The sequence below is a fragment of the Molossus molossus genome, unplaced genomic scaffold (genome assembly GCF_014108415.1).
Source record: "Molossus molossus isolate mMolMol1 unplaced genomic scaffold, mMolMol1.p scaffold_m16_p_2, whole genome shotgun sequence".
Lineage (NCBI taxonomy): Eukaryota > Metazoa > Chordata > Mammalia > Chiroptera > Molossidae > Molossus > Molossus molossus.
The window spans coordinates 130272935-130294840 of record NW_023425355.1 but is presented as its reverse complement, the minus strand read 5'-3'; the positions used below and the strand labels follow the sequence as shown (position 1 = coordinate 130294840).

At 40.6% G+C, this 21906-nt stretch overlaps 1 protein-coding gene across 5 annotated transcripts in view; it reads left to right on the top strand.

Annotated features, from left to right (window-relative positions):
* Positions 1–564: 564 nt before the first annotated feature.
* POLA1 (DNA polymerase alpha 1, catalytic subunit) overlaps positions 565–21906 on the top strand; it is a 321724-nt gene continuing 300382 nt past the window's right edge. For all 5 annotated transcript variants that reach the window (XM_036270523.1, XM_036270528.1, XM_036270524.1 and 2 more), the window contains exons 1-8: positions 565–604; positions 6646–6770; positions 10880–10976; positions 12192–12272; positions 19731–19846; positions 20304–20366; positions 21183–21275; positions 21708–21795. In XM_036270523.1, the coding sequence (XP_036126416.1) occupies positions 580–604; positions 6646–6770; positions 10880–10976; positions 12192–12272; positions 19731–19846; positions 20304–20366; positions 21183–21275; positions 21708–21795 (688 nt within the window). In that variant the 5' untranslated portion in view covers positions 565–579. The remainder of the gene's footprint in view (positions 605–6645; positions 6771–10879; positions 10977–12191; positions 12273–19730; positions 19847–20303; positions 20367–21182; positions 21276–21707; positions 21796–21906) is intronic.

Genomic DNA, 21906 nt, shown 5'->3' with positions numbered 1-21906 from the left:
TGTGGTGATATCTATTCTATGTATCTAAAGCACACAGCGACTGTGTTCACACTCTGAGAAGTAAAGTATCAGGCCAGACTCAGAGTACGTAGCTGGTGGCAGGCACTTTCCCATGCTCCTGGGAAACCGGTACAACCACGCCCATCCTACTGCCCGCCCGCGCCTCTTTTCCGGGAAAATCACCTCTCAGAACCAGAGAGCGCGAGCTCCAATGCACCCATATCTTTTCCCATCAGTATGGGTGCGCCTGCGCAGCGAGTCTCCAGTAGGCTCCTTTCCAGAGCCCGACCGTTTCTTTTTCCTGCTCTTCTCGGCCTCGGCCCCGCGCGAGAGTTTTTCCCCTCAGGGGTCAACCATGGGTCCCCAAACGCGCGCCCGGGCGGACTGCGCGGCGGGGCGGGGCGGGGCGGCGCGGGGGGGCGGGGCGAGGCGGGCGGCGCGGCGGCGCAGCGGCGGGGCGCGCGCCGCAGCGGAAGTCCGCAGCCTCCCGAGCCGCTGATTGGCTTTCAGGCTGGCGCCTGTATCTGCCCCCGCTCCAGTTTCAGGCTGCTTGGCGCGGAATCGAGAGACTCCGGGACCATGGCGCCCGTGCACGGGGACGACTGTGAGCTGGGGCCACGCGGGGTCCCGGGTTGGGAGTCTGGGGACCATGGCATGATTGTGGGTGGTAGGGGCTAGAGGGTGGATCTCTTTTATTTTTCCCGTGGGAGGCGCGTGCCCAGGTTGCCCCGCGGGTCTGTTTGGGCGCGGACCTTGGTCGCCCGAGGCTGGGATTTATCTGGCACAGGACGTGGCTTCCCTGCAGGGCCGTTTGCTCCTGGCACCCCCCCCCCCAAACTCGGGGCTTTTTGTTTGGGAGGCTGCTTCACCTCGGTCACTGCGGGTCTTCACACTAGCCTGCCTGTCTTCTTTTCTTTTGATGAGCCGTGTCCCACATTCTGGGCACACCTTTATCAAGGCTGGTCCCCGGCGGGGCACAGTTTTGACTGAAAGTATTTCACTACAGCCACCCCAACTATGCGCTTGAGGGCCAGGATATATGTCATCCTCTTTATAGAAACTCCCAGGAGAATTGTTATGCCTTGTAAAGAAAACTTTACGTGCTGTCACCAGAAAGTACAGATGCATTTAGTCTTTTTAGCTACTGGGTTTCTACTTGATGCATTAACAATTTTTCTTTCAAATTCTATAGAAAGTTCTTAAAGTATTGCATAGAAATAGTGTTCACAATCTAGTCATCTCTGATGAAGCTTAAAAAAAAAACAGTTCAGTAGCATTTCAAATGCCCTGTGTACTCCGTTTTCAGTGGTAATCTTTTATTTCCAAAAATAGAGTACAAAAATGCAAATGGCTTTGTCTGATTTCTGATTTTTTTGAAGTGTTCAACTAAAGTGTGACTTAACTTCAGTGAACTTCTAACTTAAAATCAGATGCTTCACTTTCTTGGCTGAAGCGTCACATCTGTCACTCAAATGCATCACTATTAATGAGAACTTGCTTCCTAATCAGCTTCCTTTGCATTCATCTAGTTGTGAATCAGAGATTTCAATTTGTTCTTCTAGCCTTTCGTCTTTAAGACAATTTATTTTGGAGAGTCAACTAGCCTGGATTACAAATGGGATGTAGGATGTGAGTCCGTGAACAGTCTTTGCAGCCCTACATCAGTGATTTGTCACTAAGCTGTTTCTTCATCCTAAAAACTGTACAACATCTGTGAACATCAAGAAATCACTCTTTGGAGGGTACTGTGCAATCTTGAGACCCCTCTTAAGTCATGGCGTTGATTAAGTGTTGCTGGAGACTTGTGACTGGAATTTTTCCTTTAGAGTTTACTGAAAGATTGTTAGATGAAAGACTGTTGCAGGCTCATGTCCGCTTTTGGGGAGGATGGAGGTACTTCAGATGGTAATTTTGAACCAAATATTTAAACCTTTGTAACTGGATTTTTTTCGTGCTTATTCTTTTTTGCTAACTTACTACATGAAACATTGGAGACGTTCCAAAAAGGAAAACGTAGGTCTTTTTCCTCTCAAGTATTAGGTGGAGTACCATGAGAAGGGCAGTGAAAAGTTGAAAGGTCTATAAGTAGCTGTTTTTATATATATGAAAAGGGATCAGGGAGAATTTAATGATTAAAGCATGTATAATGGTTTATTCATTTGTTCATCCATCAAATACTTGATGTACCTACTAAGTATAGACATTCAGCATGGTTCTGGTGTTACAGTGGTAGATAATCTGGACATGTTTTTTGTCTTCATGGAGTTGAGATCATAAACACCTAATTATATGCAGTGCTGTATTGAGGCTTCCCTGAGAAAATGGCTTTGCTTTATTTTTGTTTTCTAGATGCTAGACCATGGTACTGCTAAGTGTATGTGTGTGTGAGACTACTCTGCATCTATACACACACAAACATTAAATGAGCTTCTCTTATATTGCTGAGTACAAAGCCATGTATCTTCACTTACTCCTTAATAACTTTATGAAGTCTTCATGATTATCTATCCCCATTTCACAGATAAGGACCCTGAGACTTGGCATTAGTCTGAGTCCTTAGGTGTAAGGTATAGTAACCAACTCTAGCTAATTTTTTTTTTTTATTTTTTACAATTTTATAATTTTATTGACCATTGGGGGAAAAAAAAGAAAACAAGAAGCCACGACCAATTATTTTTCATTTGTGAATTCTAGCTAATTTAAACAGAAAAGTAACTTATTAGAAAGATATTGTGCTGTTCGCAGAAACTCCAGGAGGACTGGAGAGTTGGTGTGAGGGCTGCTTAGCCAGGAATAGTGATTGAAATCATGTCACAAAACTGGTCCAATGAGGAGGTCATTGCCAACCATGGCCAAGTACTTGAGGTTATAGCTTGTTGTTATAGCTATAGATATCATTGCTGGCACTGTTACTTAATCTTCCTGCAGCTGTTGCTACTTATAGAATCTTTCCTTAGCCCACCCCCTTTCCTTTCGACACTAGCTTCTGATTTAAAGTCTGAGCAGGTGTTCCTAATTGGTAAAGCCTATTTTATATGCGCATGCCCTAGCTGCAAGGGTGTCTGGGAAAGAGCATCCGCCTTTTCAGCGTCTGTTGTCCCATCAAGACTTGTAAGTTGGGAGTTTCACAGGCAGGTTCTGATGCTGGGCAGCTTAAACAACAGCAAGACAGCTAAGCAGTGCCGTGCAGAGAAGATAACTGGTGGTCTCATGTTGTTCAGTAAATGGCAGAGCTGGGTTGTGCTGCTTCTCCCTAATCTCCCGCCCTTCCACTCACTCCACACTCTCAGTGTCTTACCTGCCACACTGACTTTCTCTCGGTTTCTGAATACATCTTGCCTTTTCATCCCATTGTAATTTGGCTCATGCCTTTTCCTCTGCTTACACCACTTTTTACCCTGTACTCCTCTTTCTGGGTCTGTGTTGGAAAACGTTTCCTGTGAAGCTTTCCCTGATTTCCCAGGCAAAATTAACAGCTCTCTCGTCTACACTTCCTCAGTACGATGTTCTTACCTCTTATGTGGCACCCTGTTTATATGACAGTGGGAGCCTTAGGTCCTCTTGCTTTACTTGACTCTGAGCCCCTTGAGGACAGGCACCTCTGTCATATTTGTGATTGCACCCCAAGCCCTGTAGAGTGGCGCATAGTTGCCTGTGGAGGAAGTCCATTTGAAGACTATAGATTTTGTCAGGTTAATCTAGAGGAGTCGAGAATCTTGAAGGGAACACTGAGGCCTACTTTTCGCTCACAGTGGTTATGTTCAGTAATCCCTGAAACTGTTTCATCTAGGCTTGCTTGTGATTTTTTGAAATCATTTGATTGATACCCAAGATTTTGTGGCTGTCATCATAAAGTACCTGCAGTCCTTAATTTTTACTTAATGCCTTTCTGAAAATGGATTTGAAAGTCAAAAAATAGACTGAAGTGTAAAGAGATTCTATTTCCAGGAAGCTAGAAGAAATAAGATCTCTAATTATGCTTCACTTTTGAGATATACTTTTCAATAGTTTATTGCCAGCATTTGGTACATGTTCTTTAAATTGCATCTCCTATTTCAGTCAAACACTTAGTCAAACTGCCTAATGTTGTTAAAAATTTTGCAGTCAGATTGGAGCTTTTAGGATGCCTCTTATCAATATTTTTCCTTTCCTGTGCCTACTCCTTTTTATAAAATAATTAGTACCAAATACAATAAAATACTCAATTTCACAGGCATAGATGGCAATCATGCTGAGCCTAAGCTTATGGCTGGCAGGTAACACTGTCTCGCTTGACTTGGTTATTCATCAGCTGGTATATGAAAGTCTTAATTCTGTGGATGAAATCTTTTCAGTATGTGTGTGAGGTGGTCAGTTTATAATGACCAAAAGTATGAATAATTCAGAAGTTGAATGAATGATCACTGAAGCAACTCTGGTATTTCAGTAATTTTTGACAAAACATTTTAACCTTTGTAATTTTTCATTGTCATCCTATAATGTCATAACCAACTAAGTGAGGCCTGGAAATCAGTGAAGGAATCAAGATTCTTTTCAGAGTCATCTTTGTTAAATTCTCCCAACCGCCAACTTATCCCTCCTTTAAAGTTCCAGATACTTTATCTGAACATCTATTATGGCATGTATGACTTCTAAAGATTGTTTTAGAGTTAGTTGCTATTTATCTCCCATTTTAGATTTTAAGTTCTCTGAATATGGGGACCATATCTTTTTAATCTTTGTGTCTCTCAGAGCACCTAGTACTTTGCAAAGAGCAGGTGCTCCTTAAATTGTGCCAAATGTTGATTAATAGCATACAACTCTTTTATAACTCTACTAGGCCCCTCATTTGTAGTGGAAAAGTTATGGACTAGTGGCTAATCTCCCTTCTCTAGTGTCTAGGAGATATCAATTGAATTTGGAATTTTTCTTTTTTTGGAGGAAAAAAAAAATAACAGCTGCTCTAGTTGTTTCAACTGTATCTCAGAGAACATCTGTGAAGAGTCTGCAGGCTTGGCCATGAACTTTGGGAACTAGAGTAAAACCTTGATATAATGGACTAATTTGGGTGAGAGGGTGTCCGTTAAAGCCCAATGTCCATTATATAATAAAGTAGGTTTTCCAAATGCATGTGTTAAAAAATTGACAAATTACTTTACCTGTTTTAAGTTATGTAGACATGTTTGTGTAATTAAAATTAAGTAATTATGAAAAGTTTAATTTCACAGAAAAGTTTTCTATGTGTATTACTGTAATTTTAAATTTATACTGACTAGGTCTAGTAAATGCATGCCTTCACCAGTCATCGTGAATAAATGCACACGGCTGAGGTGTGGCTTAGTGCATGTTGGGAAAACAGTCAGCACACACTCTTTTTTAAATCCTCACCTGAGGATATTTTTCCATTTATCTTCAGATAGAGTGGGAGGGAAGGAGGGGGAGAGAAAGAGACAGACAGAAACATTGATGTGAGAGAGACATATCGATTGGTTGCCTCCCGAACGACCCTGATCAGGGTTGGGGACCAAACCGCAACCGAGGTACGTGCCCTTAACTGTAATAGAATCTGCGACTCATTGGTCCCCCGGCAGACGCTCTGACCACAGAGCCAAACCAGCCAGGGCAGCACACACCTTTTAAAACTGCCTCTGAGCCCTGGCCGGTGTCCTTCAGTGGTTAGAGCGTCACCCCTCCCCCACCAAAGGGTCTCGGGTTTGAGTTTGGTCAAGGGTTGTAGGGTCGATCTCCTGTCGGTCAAGGAGCGTGCAGGAGGCAACCAATCAATGTGTCTCTCTGACATCAATGTTTCTCCCTGTCTCCCTCCCTTCTTCTCTCTAAATATCAATCCTCCGATGATGATTAAAACAAAACAAAAAAACTGCTGCAGAAAGTCATGCCATGCAACAGCAGAAGCAATTACTGCGTGATATGCATTGTGATCACGTGCTAATCATTCACTGAGCATTGTTTACAGCAGTGAGTCTTGGATTTAAATACGTAGACTGTAGTTGTAGATATGTAATATTTATTTATGTCGCGAAATTACTACAATGTTTTTTTCCAACATATGGCCCATTATCTAAAATTTGCTAAAAAAATAACAGTGAATTAATAACAAAAAAAAAACCCTGTTAATTTAATAATAAGCAAATCTTGCTTAAAAGCATTTTAAAATTAACAGGGCGGCCCTGGCCAGTTTGGCTCAGCGGTTAGCACATCAGCTTGTAGACCAAAGAGTCAAGGGTTCGATTCTGGTCAAGGTTGCAGTTCAGTCCCCAACCTTGTTCGGGGTTGTTCAGGAGGCAGTCGATGTGTCTCTCTCACAGCGATGTTTTTCTCCCTCTCTCTTTCTCCCCCTCCTACTCTGTCTGAAGATAAATGGAAAAATATCCTCGGGTGAGGATTTAAAAAAATTACAAAAATAAAATTAACAGGGTGTTCATTTTCACATTTGACATATGGACCAGAAATTTTGTCTGTTAAATCCGAAGTTCATTAAATCTAGGTCCACAAAATTGAGGTTTACTGTATAGTCATTAAAAAAATATGTATTCATTTGTATAATTTTGAAATTGTGTATTACTATTGGCTAGAAGTATTTTTTTGTTTTTGAGGCAAGATGGCTAACAAAATTGTAACATCTTATGTAAATTTGGCTTTTTCCAGCTGTGTCAGATTCGGGGAGTTTTGTAGCTTCTCGATCCCGACGAGAAAAGAAATCAAAGAAAGGGCGCCAGGAAGCTCTCGAAAGACTGAAAAAGGCTAAAGCTGGTGAGAAGTATAAATATGAAGTAAGTAACCATTTTTCTGTTTTTTTTTTTTTTTCTCCTGTGCTTCATCTAATTTATAGCCATTTGACCCTTAAAGTTCCTGTGAGGCACTTTATAGGTGCTTTCACAATTCTGAAATGAAAGTAGCTCTCTATATATCTATTTCCTTATTAAGCACCCTGCATATCTGGTAAGTCCATGGGTTTGTTGGGGGGACCACAGAGATGCGTTTACTTTACTCTTAAGATATTGAGCAGACTAGCTAAGTACTACTTATCCTTGGAAATCATTGGTTTTCCTAATTTAATTTGCAAGGGGAGTGGCAGTGGTGACTTGGACCTTACTTCCTGTGCCCTGATGGAAGAGTGAATGTTACGCCATTTTGGCTGTTTTCCTGTACCCACTGTTTTATGGCCTGTAGATAAAAACAGAGTGACTACTACCTGTGCAGTATTGTTTAGCTTCACCTTCACCATGTTCCCTGAGTTCTTAACTGCTTCAGGGCCAGAAAGTTATTAATTAATACTAGAAAATAACAACAACTAATATACTTTTTTGCTAACACTATTCCAAGTGCTTTTACAAATATGTTCACTTATTTAATTCTTCTAACAACCACAGAAAGTTAGATACTATGATTAAGAGCATTTTGTAGTTGAGAAATCTGAGGTCACAGTGGCAGAGCCTTGATTTCAACCCAGGCTTCAGAATATTTGTGTTTAACCATGGCCTCTACTCTATTGGGCAATTAAGCAAGCAGAAGGGGATTTTTGTCATTTGACATCATTCATTCAAGTTAAATGAGTCAACCAAATCTTAAAGGGCTGCTAAAAGGATTACAGTAAAGCAGGAGTAAGGCATATTTTTATTGAATTTATTGGAGTGACATTGGTTTGAAAAACCATACAGATTTCAAGCATATACCTCAACCAAACATCATCTGCACACTGCATCATATGCCCACTGCCCCAAGCAAAATCTCCTTCTCTAGCGGGAACCGAACCCCGGTCTCTCTGGACCGCAGGTCGATGCTCTAACCGCTGAGCCAAACCGACCAGGGCCAAAATCTCCTTCTGTTTCCATTCACCCCACTCCCTGCCTTTGCCCACCTCCACCTATCTCCCAGCCCACTTTCCCTCTGTGAGTACTTCAGATATTGACACAATATGATTGATTTTCCTTTCGTCACTGGTGTTAATTGCATGGCTCTAAGAGTTTATGTTGAGCAGTAGCAATGATTTTAGAGATCAAGTCAAAATAACTTGTTACTCAAAATGATTTTTAAGAAAAGTTTTCTGGTATCTTTTTTTATTATTTTTTTCTTTATTGATTTTAGAGAAAGGAAAGGAGAGGGAGAGAGCGATAGAAACATCAATGAGAGAGAACATTGATTGGCTGCCTCCAGCATGCCCGTCACCGGGGATCGGGCCTACAACCTGGGCATGTGTCCTGACCAGGAATCGAACCAGCAACTTTTTGGTGCATGGGTCAGTGCTCAACCACTGAGCCACACCAGCCGGGCTCTGGTATCTTTTTGATAGTATATAAGTGAGTTGCTTAAATAAGAGACAAAGTGTGCCTCATAGACTTCAACAAAAAAACTATCTTGTCCCCTGCCCAAAAATAGAAATCGGCCAGCACAGATAATTAATTGGATTAGTCTGTGTTTGAGTTGTCTAAAACTTAATTTAGTAGGGCAGGTAGCTTCTATTATCAAATGGTGAAAGACCAAATCAGTATTTGCCAATGATCCCTATAGAATGGATTAAAACAGGAGGTGAAAACTATGCCTAGTCCTGTAATGATTATAGCCTTGTAGGTGTAGCAGAAATCCAGTCAGCTCTACCCATTGTGCGCTCAAAGTGTTTCTTCTTAGGGTCTTAGCTCCTCGGGTGGAGTTAGTTGTTTCCTCCACACCCCCACTTGATAAGGCAGAACTCTCAAGAGAAGGGGGAACTTTTAATTATTGACTTTTTTTTTGTTAGCGAGGGAGGGGAAGGGAAAGGGAGAGAGAGAAAAAAAAACATCCATGATGAGAGAGAAACATTGATTGGCTGCCTCCTGCACACCCCCTTCTGGAGATTGAGCCTGAAACCTGGGCATGTGCCCTGACGGGGGATTGAACCAGCGACCTCTTGGCGCATTGGTCGATGCTCAACCACTGAGCCGTTCTGGCGGGGTGAGAAGGGAATACTTTTTAAAGAGGCATCTGAGCCTGGCTGTTGTGGCTCAGTGGTTGAGCAATGACCCAGGCACCAAGAGGTCGCTGGTTCGATTCCCAGTCAGGGCATATGCCTGGGTTATGGGCCAAATCCCCAGTGGGGGGCATGCAGGAGGCAGCCAATCCGTGTTCTCTGTCATTGATGTTTCTCTCTCTCTCTTCCTCTCCCTTCCTCTCTCTCTAAAATCAATAAAGAGAAAATAATAATAATTAAGAGGCATCTGAGTTCTTGCTAACCAGCCCACCAAATTCTCATCTGAGGAGTTGATGGCCTGTTACCACAGCAGCTGCAGGAGTGGTGTGCATCTGTTTCGTTTGTTGCTTTACCTGTGCTGAGGTGGTCTGCTCTATTCATGCCGATAGTTCATGGTGTTCTGCGTGCACTCTGGCGGTCACACATCCTATGTGATTAGAGGACTTTTCACTCCCTGGACTTGCCCTCTAAGTAGCTCAGCAGTTTTTTAAAAATTGAAGTTTAATTGTTATACAATATTATATTAGTTTCAGGTGTACAGTGTGGTGATCATTCTCTAGAAGTTAGCAAAACACTGTATTCTGCAGGTACACTAAAAATGGTTTTTGAATGATTCCCCATTTGAATTTGTCACCGTACAAAATCGATACAGTATTATCGTTTATATTCCCCATGCTGTATATTATATCCCCATAACTTATTTATTCATTTTTTTTGTTAATTCTTACCAGAGGATATTTTTCCATTGATTTTTTTTTTTTTAGAGAGTGGAAGGGAGGGAGGGAAGGAAGGAGGAAGGGAGAGAAAGAGAGAGAAAGAAAAAAACATCGATGTGAGAGAGACACATGGATTGATTGCCTCCTGCACAATCCTGACTGGGCCCAGGGATTGAACCTGCAACCCAGGTATGTGCCCTTGACCAGGAACTGAACTGGTGACCCTTCAGTCCCTAGGCCTATACTCTAACCACTGAGCCAAACCGGCCAGGGCTAACTTATTTATTTTATATCTGGAAGTTTGTACCTCTTGGTTCACTTCATCCATTTTGTCCACCCCCCCCAACCCAGCAACCATAAGTCTGTTTTCTATATCTATGAGTCTGGTTTTGTTTTCTTTTTAAATTCCACATATAAGCAAAATCATGTGGTATTTGTCTTTCTCTGTCTAACTTATTTCACTTAACAATTAACGTCTTCAAGGTCCATCCATGTTGTCCCAAATGGCAAGATTTCATTCTTTTTATGGCTGAGTAGTATTCCATTATATACATAGACCACCTCTTTATTCATTTGTCTATTGATGGTTGCTTCTAGTAGCTCTGTTTGTGTGTCTGCAGTCTCACGACCTGAGAAAGGTGGGGGATCAGTGGTAATTAAAACAGATCATTCAAAAACCATTTCTAGTGTATCCGTGGAATATAGTATGTTTTGGTAACTTTTGGAGGGGGATGGAGGGGTGAGGTTTTCCCCTTTGAATTATATTTGGTTGGTTGAACCAGTTATTAACATTATCGTCTATTTGCAGGGCAATATCAGCTAATGGAGAGGGAGGTGACATGCCTTATAGGTTTGCTAAATACAGGAGACACCAGTCTAGAAATGATAAGTGAATAATCCCCAAAGCAGCTAACGAAGAATTGGCTATAATTCAGTTTGTTTTTTATGAAGTAGATGAGTAATTGATGGTGTGACAAGTGTATTATGCTAATGGAATCATTTAATATCTTATGTTAACACCCACCTAAAAGGAATACTAAGCTAATTGATGTCTATTTAAGGAAAACCCTGTAGTGGTGTTGAAAGTCAGAACTCATGATTTGGTTGCAGCTACTCCTTCAGGCTGCCATTCCAGTTTCAATTTTGACAATTTTTTTCCATCATCATTGTTTAACACTTTCACTCCATTTGAAGCTTTCTCAAACTTGTATGACGGCAGGTTGAGGACTTCACAAGTGTTTATGAAGAGGTTGATGAAGAACAGTATTCGAAGCTGGTTCAGGCACGCCAGGATGATGACTGGATTGTGGATGACGGTACGTGGGAAGAAATTGCCTGTCAGGCACTGTCTTAGTTGCGTTTCGTACTGCTGTGCACGGGCTGATGTAAGGCTCTGTTAAGATCATACTTTTGGTTTGGATTTTCCTCAAATACAGTATTTGAGAGTACGAAAGCAGAACAATAGAAAGTTTATTCAAGGGCATTTTGGAGAATCCAGGCACATTCCTCAGGATATAGTATAAATTCTCCAGGAAATGGCTGTGTAGGAATTGAGAGGAGCCATGTACTTGTGTGGTATCCCCATGGAATATGGGAGTAAGAAAACGACCTAGCTCATAGAATGGCTGTGAGGATTACACGAGGCTGTATGTGTGAGGACTACCTTGAGCAATGGAAAGCACCATGCAAGGGGTGGTCCACATGTTCTTAACACACCTTGTGGAAAGCTCAAAGTTCCTGCTGGTATGGTGTGACTTCTTGGGTACGTGAATGCTGACCATAAGGAGGAGGTGTAGACTGCACCTGTGACTATGTTTATGTTTCTACTTCTGTAATTGGACTTGGCTATATTGCCAATTTTCCCTCATAGAAGGAGGTACTTTTCTGGGCTTGTGATCTTCATTCTTTTATGCTTTATTCTTCTGGTAGAGTAAAACTACTGTAAAGTACAATATGTGGCAGACTTTGATCCTGTGGGCCAAATCATTTCCCTAGTTGATCTAGGAAGGTACAGGCATACATCAGAGAGATTGCAGATCTGGTTCCAGACCACTGCAATAAAGTGAGTGTCGCAATAAAGCGAGCCATAATCTTTTTGCTAGTGAAGGTCTTGCCTTCAGTTTGTAAAAACGCAACACTGGTGAAGCTCAGTCAAACGAAGCATAATAAAATGAGGGATGTCTGTATATCCTTTGGTTTTGATTCAGAAAACTTGTGTGGATGCTCTTTTATCTGCCACCTGTTTAAATAGGATTCTGCTGCACTTAAAAATGGCAAAGAACTTATATGCATAACCAATAGACACAGACAACAGTGTGGTGAGGGCGGGGGGGATGGGAGCAGGGAGGAGGATGTCAATGGGGAAAAAAGACATCTGTAGTGCTTTCTACAATAAAGATAAATTTTAAAAAACACAGGCCAGGAGAACATCTGAGTGGGTATAAAAATTATATAGTTTTTTAATTTGGTCATGGCTAAAATATTGGCCACTTTTAGAAACTTCATCCCAGTATTACATTTTGTTCCTGCAGATGGTATTGGCTATGTGGAGGATGGCCGAGAGATTTTTGATGACGACCTTGAAGATGATGCCCTTGATTCCCATGAAACAGGTAGCTATATTTTGTTTTCCAGAGAGTGCCATTTTGAGATTTAAAGAACTGTTCAAAATTTGAGATGACTTGGTACTTTGATACTGTTTCCTTTAATCCCTTAAAGGGCTTATCACAATTGTTTTTAGGTATAGAAAATGTTCTGCTATTGAGAGGAGCATAGTTACATAGAAAATTAAATGTAAAAAGCATACCACCACCAGGAAATGAAGTTTCATGTCTCTATTGTCCAAAAAGTTTGGTCTTTCACTTATTTTGGAATTTTCAGTCTTACAGTTATTTTAGACTTGCTGATTTTGATAAGTGATGCCTTTTAATTTCTGCTGAAGTGACGTACTTTGAATTTTAGCTCTTTGATAATAGTACAGTACCACAACAAGGTTTAGAACTTTGAGTAATCAACTTGCTTTGTTTAATTGAAATTCCAAATGATAGTGAATGGATGTGTTGGATTTTCTTAGCTACACAATCACTGGAAAACATTTTTTTTTTTTAGTAAATAAGCCTGATTTAGTTCCTGTCAGATGAGAAGGAAAAATTCTTTTCAGTACTGTTTTTTGGTTTAGTTTGTTACCAGCAAACTATGGCCCATTCATAGCCGGTTTATTTTTATTTATTTATTTATTTTTATTTATTTATTTTTATCCTCACCCGAGGACATTTTTCCATTTTTTGTTCAGATAGAGTGGGAGGGAGAGAGAGAAACATCGACGTGAAAGGAACACATCGAGTGGCTGCCACCCGCACGACCAACCAGGGCTGGGGACAAACTGCAACCGAGGTACATGCCCTTAGTGGGAACCGAACCCGGGTCTCTTTGGACCGCAGACTGACACTCTAACTGCTGAGCCAAACCTGCCAGGGCATAGCCAGTTTATTTTTAAGCAGCTTTATTGAGATATAATTCACATGCCATATAATTCACTTATTTAAAGTATACATACATTTCAATGGCGTTTAATATACTCTCAGAGTTGTGTAGCCATCACCACAGTTTCCCATTTTCATTACTCCAGGAAGAAATTATGCCTGTTATTGTATAACCCTTGGGCTAAGATGGGTTTTTACATTTCTAAAGAATTTTTATTATTATTTTATTTTTTTTGTTAATCCTCACCCAAGGATATTTTTCCATTGATTTTTAGAGAGAGAAACATCGATGCTAGAGAGACACATTGATTGGTTACCTCCCGCATGACTCTGAGAATCAAACCTTTGACCCTTTGGTCTACAGGTCAACGCTCCAACCACTGAGCCAAACCAGCCAGGACAAGATTTTTTTTTTTAAAAGAAAGAAAGCCCTGGCTGGTTTCGCTCAGCATTTAGTTAGAGCATTGGCCCAAGAACTGAAGGGCTGCAGGTTTGATTCCCAGTCAAGGGCATATACCTGCATTGCAAGTTTGATCCCCGGCCCCAGCTGAGGTCATGCTGGAGGCAGCCAATTGATGTTTCTCTCTCTCTCTGTCTCTCCCCCTCCCTTCCTCCCGCTATCAAAAAATCAGTGGGAAAATGTCCTCAGGTGAGGATTAACAAAAAAATATATAAGTAAAAATTTTTTAAAAATAAAGAGATGCAAAGAAGAATATGCAACAGCACAAGAGAGACCTATGTGGCCGCAAAGTCTAAATTCTGTACTATCTTGCCCTTTTCAGAAAGTTTGGACCCTAATTTGTAGATTAACATTTTGCAACTTGTGTTTACTTTCTCCCTCTTCCCTGTTCCTAACCACATACAGAGACTTTATTTCTGGTGAATTGACTGAAAGTAAGTTTTAGATACTGTGACACGTCACCTGTACATGCTTCAGCAGTGACCTCCTAAGAACAAGGATAGTTGTCTACCTGGCCACAATACCACTCTCATGATATTATCTAAAATACTGTCCATAGTAAGATTTCCCCAGTTATCCCAATAATCAATAATGCAGGGTTGACTTTAGTTTTCATGTCTCTTTAGTTATTTAAAAAAGTTATCTTTTCTTTATTGATTCTAGAGAGAGAGGAAGGCAGAGGGAGGGAGAGATTGAAACATCGATGAGAGAGAACATCAATTGGCCGCCTCTTACATGCCCCCCCACTGGGAATTGGGCCTACAACCTGGGCATGTGCCCTGATCAGGAATCCACCCGGTGACCTCTTGGTGCATGGTTCGATCCTCAACCACTGAACCACACTGGTGGGGCTCTTTAGTTGTATTTAGTGTAGAAAAGCACCATCCCTTCCTTCTTCCCTTCCCCCTGGCCTTTTTTTTTTTTTTTTTTTTTTGGTGTTTTATGACATTTTTAAAGGGACCAGGCTGATGGTTATGTTGAATGTCCCACAATCTGGAATTTACATGATTGCTTCTTTGTGCTTGGAGTCAGTTGAAATATTTTGGCAAAAATATAATGTAGATGAAGTTGTGTTCTTCCCATTGATCATATCAGGGCACATAATGTCAGTTTGTCCCATTATTGGTGGTACTCAGTTTGATCTCTTAAGATGATGTTTATCAGATCTCTTCCTTGTAAAGATATATTTCTACCTTTGTAATTAATGCAAATATGGGGTGATAATTTGAGACAATGTGTATATTCTTTTTCCCCACTAACTTCTATCTAGTGCTTTCAGCATCTATTGATGATCCTTTCTTTCCTTTTTCTTCATTTAAAAATTTTTAAATTTATTGATTTCAGGGAGGGAGGAAGGGGGAGAGAGACAGAGAGAGAGACAGAGACAGACAGACATCAGTTTGTTGTTCCATGTAGTTATGCATTCATTGGTTGATTCTTGTTTGTACCCTGACCAGGGATTGAACCTGCAACCTTGGCATATTGGGACGATGCTCTAACCAACTGCTCCCCGGCCAGGGCCCTTTTTAAAATTATCCCTTCATACTTATGGATTTAAACAAAACTACAGTCACAGTTCAATGTCTGTTATCATCATGTGTTTTGATGTTCAGATTATCCCAATTTGGCAGTGGGTCCCCTTTGAGCTGGCTCCTGAGTCCTTTTGACATGGCCCGTTGGTCTTTGAACATTTACTTGCCTTTTGGTGAACAAGATGTTCCATGTTCTCTTTGTACTATTCCTGGCTCAGACCTGGAATTAACCATTTCTCCCTGAAACCATTTCTTTCAGTGGAGAATGGTATTCAGATCTGAGGAATGGATGTACTCATTGCTCCTGGAGTATAATGGTTTCTAGGTCCTTTCAGTGAACAGAACTAGATTTGATAGCTCTGTGTGCTGTGAGTTCATACTGATACACTTAATTGAAACCCAACCCCACAGTGTTCTTTATCTTCCCCAGTTCTCTGTTTTTTTTTTTTTTTTAAATAACATACTTTTAGTTATTTATTTTTTTATCCTCATTCGAGGACATTTTTCCATTTTTTGTACAGACAGAGTGGGAGGGAAAGAGAGGAAGAGAGAGAGAGGGAAACATTGATGTGAAAGGGACACATCGAGTGGCTGCCACCCGCACGACCAACCAGGGCCGGGGACAAACTGCAACCGATATACGTGCCCTTAGCGGGAACCGAACCCGGGTCTCTCCGGACCGCAGGCCGACGCTCTAACCGCTGAGCCAAACCGGCCAGGGCCCCAATTCTCTGTTTGTATCTACCTTCATGTCCAGTGAAAACCCTTGTCTTCTAAAATGTATACAAAATATTTGAAATTTTAGAATCACTAAATACCTCTACCAACAACCTTTCTAAATGAAGTTTATAATTTCTTTGCAGTTTTACTTGTTTTTGACATATATCCTACTAAGATATAGTCAGAGTACTGTGTTCACAAGGTGTATGAAGTAATTTTTGTGTGTGTGTGGTATATTTTTTTTTTTTTTTTTTTATCCTCACCCGAGGATATTTTTCCATTTCTTGTACAGATAGAGTGGGAGGGAGAGAGAAGAAGGGAGAGAGAGAGAGAAACATCGACGTGAAGGGACACATCGAGTGGCTGCCACCCGCACGACCAACCAGGGCCGGGGACAAACTGCAACCGAAGTACGTGCCCTTAGCGGGAACCGAACCCGGGTCTCTCCGGACCGCAGGCCGACGCTCTAACCGCTGAGCCAAACCGGCCAGGGCGAGTGTGTGTGGTATATTATTAATGTGCTATTTTGTTTGTATTCAAATTTAGGTTTTAAAAAATCCTCTTAATTTCTTTTTTGAATATTGTAAAACATTTTTATGATTTAAAAATCAAAGTGATATCAAGAGAGGAAGGTAAGATCTTGCTCTCATTCCTGTGCTTTCTTTTTTTTTTAATCCTCACCCGAGGACATTTTTCCATTTTTTGTTCAGGTAGAGTGGGAGGGAGAGAGAGGAACAGAGAGAGAGAGAGAAACATTGATGCGAAAGGAACACATCGAGTGGCTGCCACCCGCACGACCCAACCAGGGCCGGGGACAAACTGCAACCAAGGTACGCGCCCTTAGCGGGAACCGAACCCGGGTCTCTCAGGACCGCAGGCCGACGCTCTAACCGCTGAGCCAAACCGGCCAGGGCTCATTCCTGTGCTTTCTACTTGTCTCTACTCATCTCCACAGGTAACACACTATTTTTAATAGTTTCTTATTATTTTTCCTGTGTTTTAAAAAATTTTTTTTTCTTTATTGATTTTAGAGAGAGAGTGGAAGGGGGAGAGAGAGAAACACTGATGAGAGAGAACATCAATTGGCTGCCTCCTGCACCCCCCCGCCCCGGGGATCGGGCCCACAACCTGGGCATGTGCCCTGACCAGGAATCGAACCGGCGACCTCTTGGTCATGGGTTGACACTGAACCTCTGAGCCACACCGGCCAGGCTTCCTGTGTTTTACTTTTACAGAGAATAAGAATGTGTATTTTTTCTCATGTGTGATGTTATTTATTTATTCATTCATGGCTTAAATTAGGCCATCTTGGTTTCTGCCAACCTGTGTAATTCTACACACTGGTACCTATTGGTAGCAGTGTGGCTAGTTGTGTATTCCTAGTTTTTGTGAGTCCATGACGAAGAGCATGAAATGAGATGAGCCCCTGTGCTTTTTCATCTCCCTGAACTAAGGAGGTCTGTGTTAGAGTTCTGGCTATGTTGTTAATTGCGTCACCTTGAATGAGTCCCATCACCTCTTGGGACATTAGTTTTGTTAACTGTATATTAGGAGGTTGGGCTGGACAGGGAAAATTTTTCTTATTTTATTTCTATATAGCTGCATAGTATTCCATTGTATGGCTGTACCATGTGTTATCCAGATGAATTCCTTGAATGGACATTAGAGTTTCAATAATTTGCTATTACAAATAAATAGTGCATTGAATAACTCTGCAAATGGTGTGTTCCTCAGGGAAAATTCCTAGAAGTGGGATTATGGCTCAGAAAGTAAATGCACGTGAAGTTTTATGAGAGATTGCCAAATTCTTCACCATAGGAGTTGTCCCATTTTATACTCCCGTTAATAATGTATGTCTGTTGAGCCCTGGCTGGTTTGGCTCAGCAGTTAGAGCGTCACCCCGCGGACCAGAGAGGCCCGGGTTCGGTTCCCGCTAAGGGCACGTACCTCGGTTGCAGTTTGTCCCTGGCCCTGGTTGGGGTTGTGTGGGTGGCAGCCACTCGTTGTGTCTCTCTCATGTCGATGTTTCTCTCTCTCTCTCTTTTCCTCTCTCCCTCCTGCTCTATCTGAAAATAAATGCAAAAAAAAAAAAAATAATAATAATGTATATCTGTTTAGACCCCCATGGCTTTGCCAACAGAGTGTGTTGTCAAGCTTTTGAATTTTTGCCACTCTAATATGTGAAAAATGACATATCATTGTGGTTTTTATTTGCATTTCTTTTACAAATAATGTTGGGCATTTTTTTCATAAAACTTAATAGCTGTTAATATAGACAGGCATCCCTCAGAGGTATTTTGGGTTCTGTTCCAGTCCACCGCAATAAAGTGAGTATTGCAGTAAAGCAAGTTGTAATCTTTTTGCTGGTGAAAGATCTTACCTTCACTTTGTAAAAAACAAGCACACAAACAAATGCAACATCTGTGAAGCGCAATAAAGTGAAGCACTGTAAAATGAAGTATGCCTGTACTTTTATGTGAACCATATGTTTGTATTTATTACCCACATTCCTTTTTGTCCTTTATCTGTGAAAGATTGTAAACATTTTCTCCTGTTTTGTCTTTAAACAAAATTTCTGGTGTGAGTGAATTTATTAATCTTTTTTTTTTTGCCAATGGGTTTTGAATTATAGTTAGAAAGACTTTCCTCAGACCCAGGTTACAAAGGAATTTGCCTTTTTTATTAAAACACTTGTATGGTTTTATTTTTTAAATTTTGATCTCTATGATCTATTTGGTGTTTATATTGGTTTCTTGCTTTACAAATGGGTAGCCAGCACTACTTATTAAAAGATCCATCTTGTCCCCGATGATATGAGATGCCACCTTTATTATATGCTAAATTTCCATAAATAATTGGGTCTTTTTCTGGGCTCTGTTTTCTGTTTCTTCAGGTCTTGTATTCCTATGCCACTACCACACTGCATTAACTCTTCATTTTAGGTTTTTTTGAGGTAGAGACTTGCTCTGGGATGACTCAGAAATCGAGAGTAAAGTTGACAGTATTAGAAGAGTTCATAGGTGATTTATATACATGTGGTCATAAGAGAAAACATGACACAAGTTGTTCTTTACTATGTGAATGTCTCTGTTATTTACTGTTGATACAACATATTGTATATATCTGGTTGTTGTTCTTCATAAAATGGAAATTAGGATGTTGCAATATCATTACTGGTAATCCTATTTTTTAATCCTCACCCGAGGACATTTTTCCATTTTTTGTTCAGATAGAGTGGGAGGGGGAGAGAGGAAGGGAGAGAGAGAGAGAAACATCGATGTGAAAGGGACACATCGAGTGGTTGCCACCCGCACGATCCAACCAGGGCCGGGGACAAACTGCAACCGAGGTACATGCCCTTAGCGGGAACTGAACCCGGGTCTCTCTAGACTGCAGGCCGATGCTCTAACTGCTGAGCCAAACTGGCCAGGGCAGTAATCCTATTTTTTCAAAGTTTAGTTTTCTTTTCAGATTCAGTATAGTGCTAAAAGGTGATCTTGTAGGCTCATCTGCTTCCAGATGAACTTGATCTTTTTAATTCTATGGGGAAAACAGAACCTCCCCCTAACTTTTAAAAAGCTTTTTATTCACACTAACAATAGCAATTAAACAGTCACACTTAATAATTCATCCAGATATTTTACTGATATTTCCATCAGGTTTTGAAATAACATTCAACTCAAGTGATCCTGAATTCAGCTCATTTTAAGGATTCTTTCCTGTGTACCCTGCATAAAATATCATGCTTTTGCATTTTGAATTTTTTTAACACTTTTCTTCTCAAATTCTCATACACAGAGAGCAGGTAACTGGGCTCTTACTTTTTCATTTTGATTTCTGTCAGTGAATGTTTCTAAATAATTTATCTTCCAACAGGAAAGGATGGTAAAGCACGCAACAAAGAAAAGAGGAATGTAAAGAAAACTGCGGTGACAAAACCAAATGATATCAAGTCAATGTTTATTGCTAGTGCTGGGAAGAAAACTGTAGATGTGAGTTTTGTGTTTTTCTTATATTTTTCCTTTCTTTTGTGAAAATAATTTAATATTTGATTATACAAACAATAGGTGCTCTCTGTATTTGAGCTTAAATATTTGAGTAGTATTTTCCCAATTTGAGTCACTAAATTGAATGTAGATTTCTAGGTGAATTTAAGCACCTCAGTGGTTGGAACTTGGAGATAGAAAAGAAAATTGAATCAAAAAGCTGAACTGATGGTGTTTATTTCAGTGATTAATAGGAGGATGATAGAATGAGGATGGAATCGGAGGACGGGAGCTCTAGGTTTGGGAGTTATGTATGCTCACGTGGTTGTTAATATCTGTGACTGGTAGATGAATGCTCAGAGTGAGGACTAAAGAGGTTAGGTCTTCCTTTCATAGACATGTGGTCTGGGTGAAAATGGGAAGTGCAGGGCTGTCTCATTCTACCTTCTTTTATAACTTCCAGAAAGCTGTAGACTTGTCCAAGGATGATCTGCTAGGTGACATTCTACAAGATCTGACCACTGAGGTAAGTGAATCTCTGACAGTTATTAAATATGCAGAGGCAAAAGAAACAGTTCAGTGATTATACAAAGCAGACTATTGCCAGAATTTTTAAAAATGTGGTAAGAATACCACCACGAACAAAAAACCCCAAACCAATGAACACCAACCCTTCAAAGTGCTTTCTTTTCACCGTTTTAGGTGAGAGTACTTTCCAGCTATTACAAGCTCTGCAATTCTGTAATTTAAGCTGTGTGTGTGGGGTGTCTGAGGTAGTAAGAATATACACATAAGTCAGCTCTGGGAATGCACTCAGTTGCTGCAGTGTATGTTCCCAAAATAGATTGAAGCCTGTCAGTCTGTACAGTCAGGTGTGAGAATTCGGAGTTGGAGCAAAGGAAGAGTCAGTGAGCTGTTCCTGATAGAACTCAGGCAGGCTCAGCTGTACTGGGCATTTGCTGTTTTACAAAAAAACTAAACTCTCATTCAGAGGTGTGCGTCTTCCTAAGTGACCCTTGATTCAAATGATTTACACCAACACCATGGAGTTCTAGCATGACCATTTTTAAATATAATATTCTGGAAGGATAAGGGAAAAGTATGTTAATTTTTTAAAAGGAAAAAATTAGTCAGGGGTGGATTCAATGTCTATTCTGGGTTTCTAGTGAGTCTATGGTAGTGTTGCTATAGTAACCACAGTGCATGAACATAGATCTGTGGGGGGACCAAGGAAGAAAAAAAATGCTTTGCTCATTGGGCTTCAATGGGGAAAGAAATGTACTTTTTCCATCTTGTGGTAAACCAAGTATGGCAGTGAATGTCTTCTTAACCCTCCTTTTAGACACCTCAGATAACTCCACCACCAGTAATAATACCGAAGAAGAAAAGATCCGTTGGAGCTTCACGGAATCCTTTCTCCATGCACACCCCGAAGGTAAAATGTGTGGAAATACCTTCAAACCTGATTTATGCTATTGCTTAAAATGTATTTTGTTGCTTTTCTATGCGAGCGAAATACCTTTGAATTCGTTCTTGATTTTCGTTTTAAATTAGGACTCCCATTTCATTATATAGTTTCATGTATTTCAAAAATAGCATGTGCCTACTTTTGTCATAGTAAATTTTGTAGTAAGTCGTATGTGTTTATTATAGGTATTACAACTGTGCTAAATGTAATAATTTTCCTCCTGGAAACAAGTATTTTTTTGTAAACCTAGGTAAAAGTAAAATAATTGAAGCTGTTACATTAATAATACACAAAATCGTTTTATAAATGGGAACTGTTATTATCTCTGGTCAGGGTAGGACAGTGGGCATATTTTTAGTATGCAGGTCTAACTGACTAAACATTTAAAAACATTTACAGGCAGTTCCTTCAGAAAAAACTGCTTCCCCTGTCTCAAAGAAGGAGCCTCTGTTAACTCCTATTCCTCTTAAACGTGCTGAATTTGCTGGTAAGTATGATGTGGCAGAAGTACAAGGGTGTGGAGCAGTTGCAAAGTGCTGTCAAATGGAGGCCCCAGGAAAGAAGAAGTGGAGGTGATGTTGAAGGTATTTGTGATAGC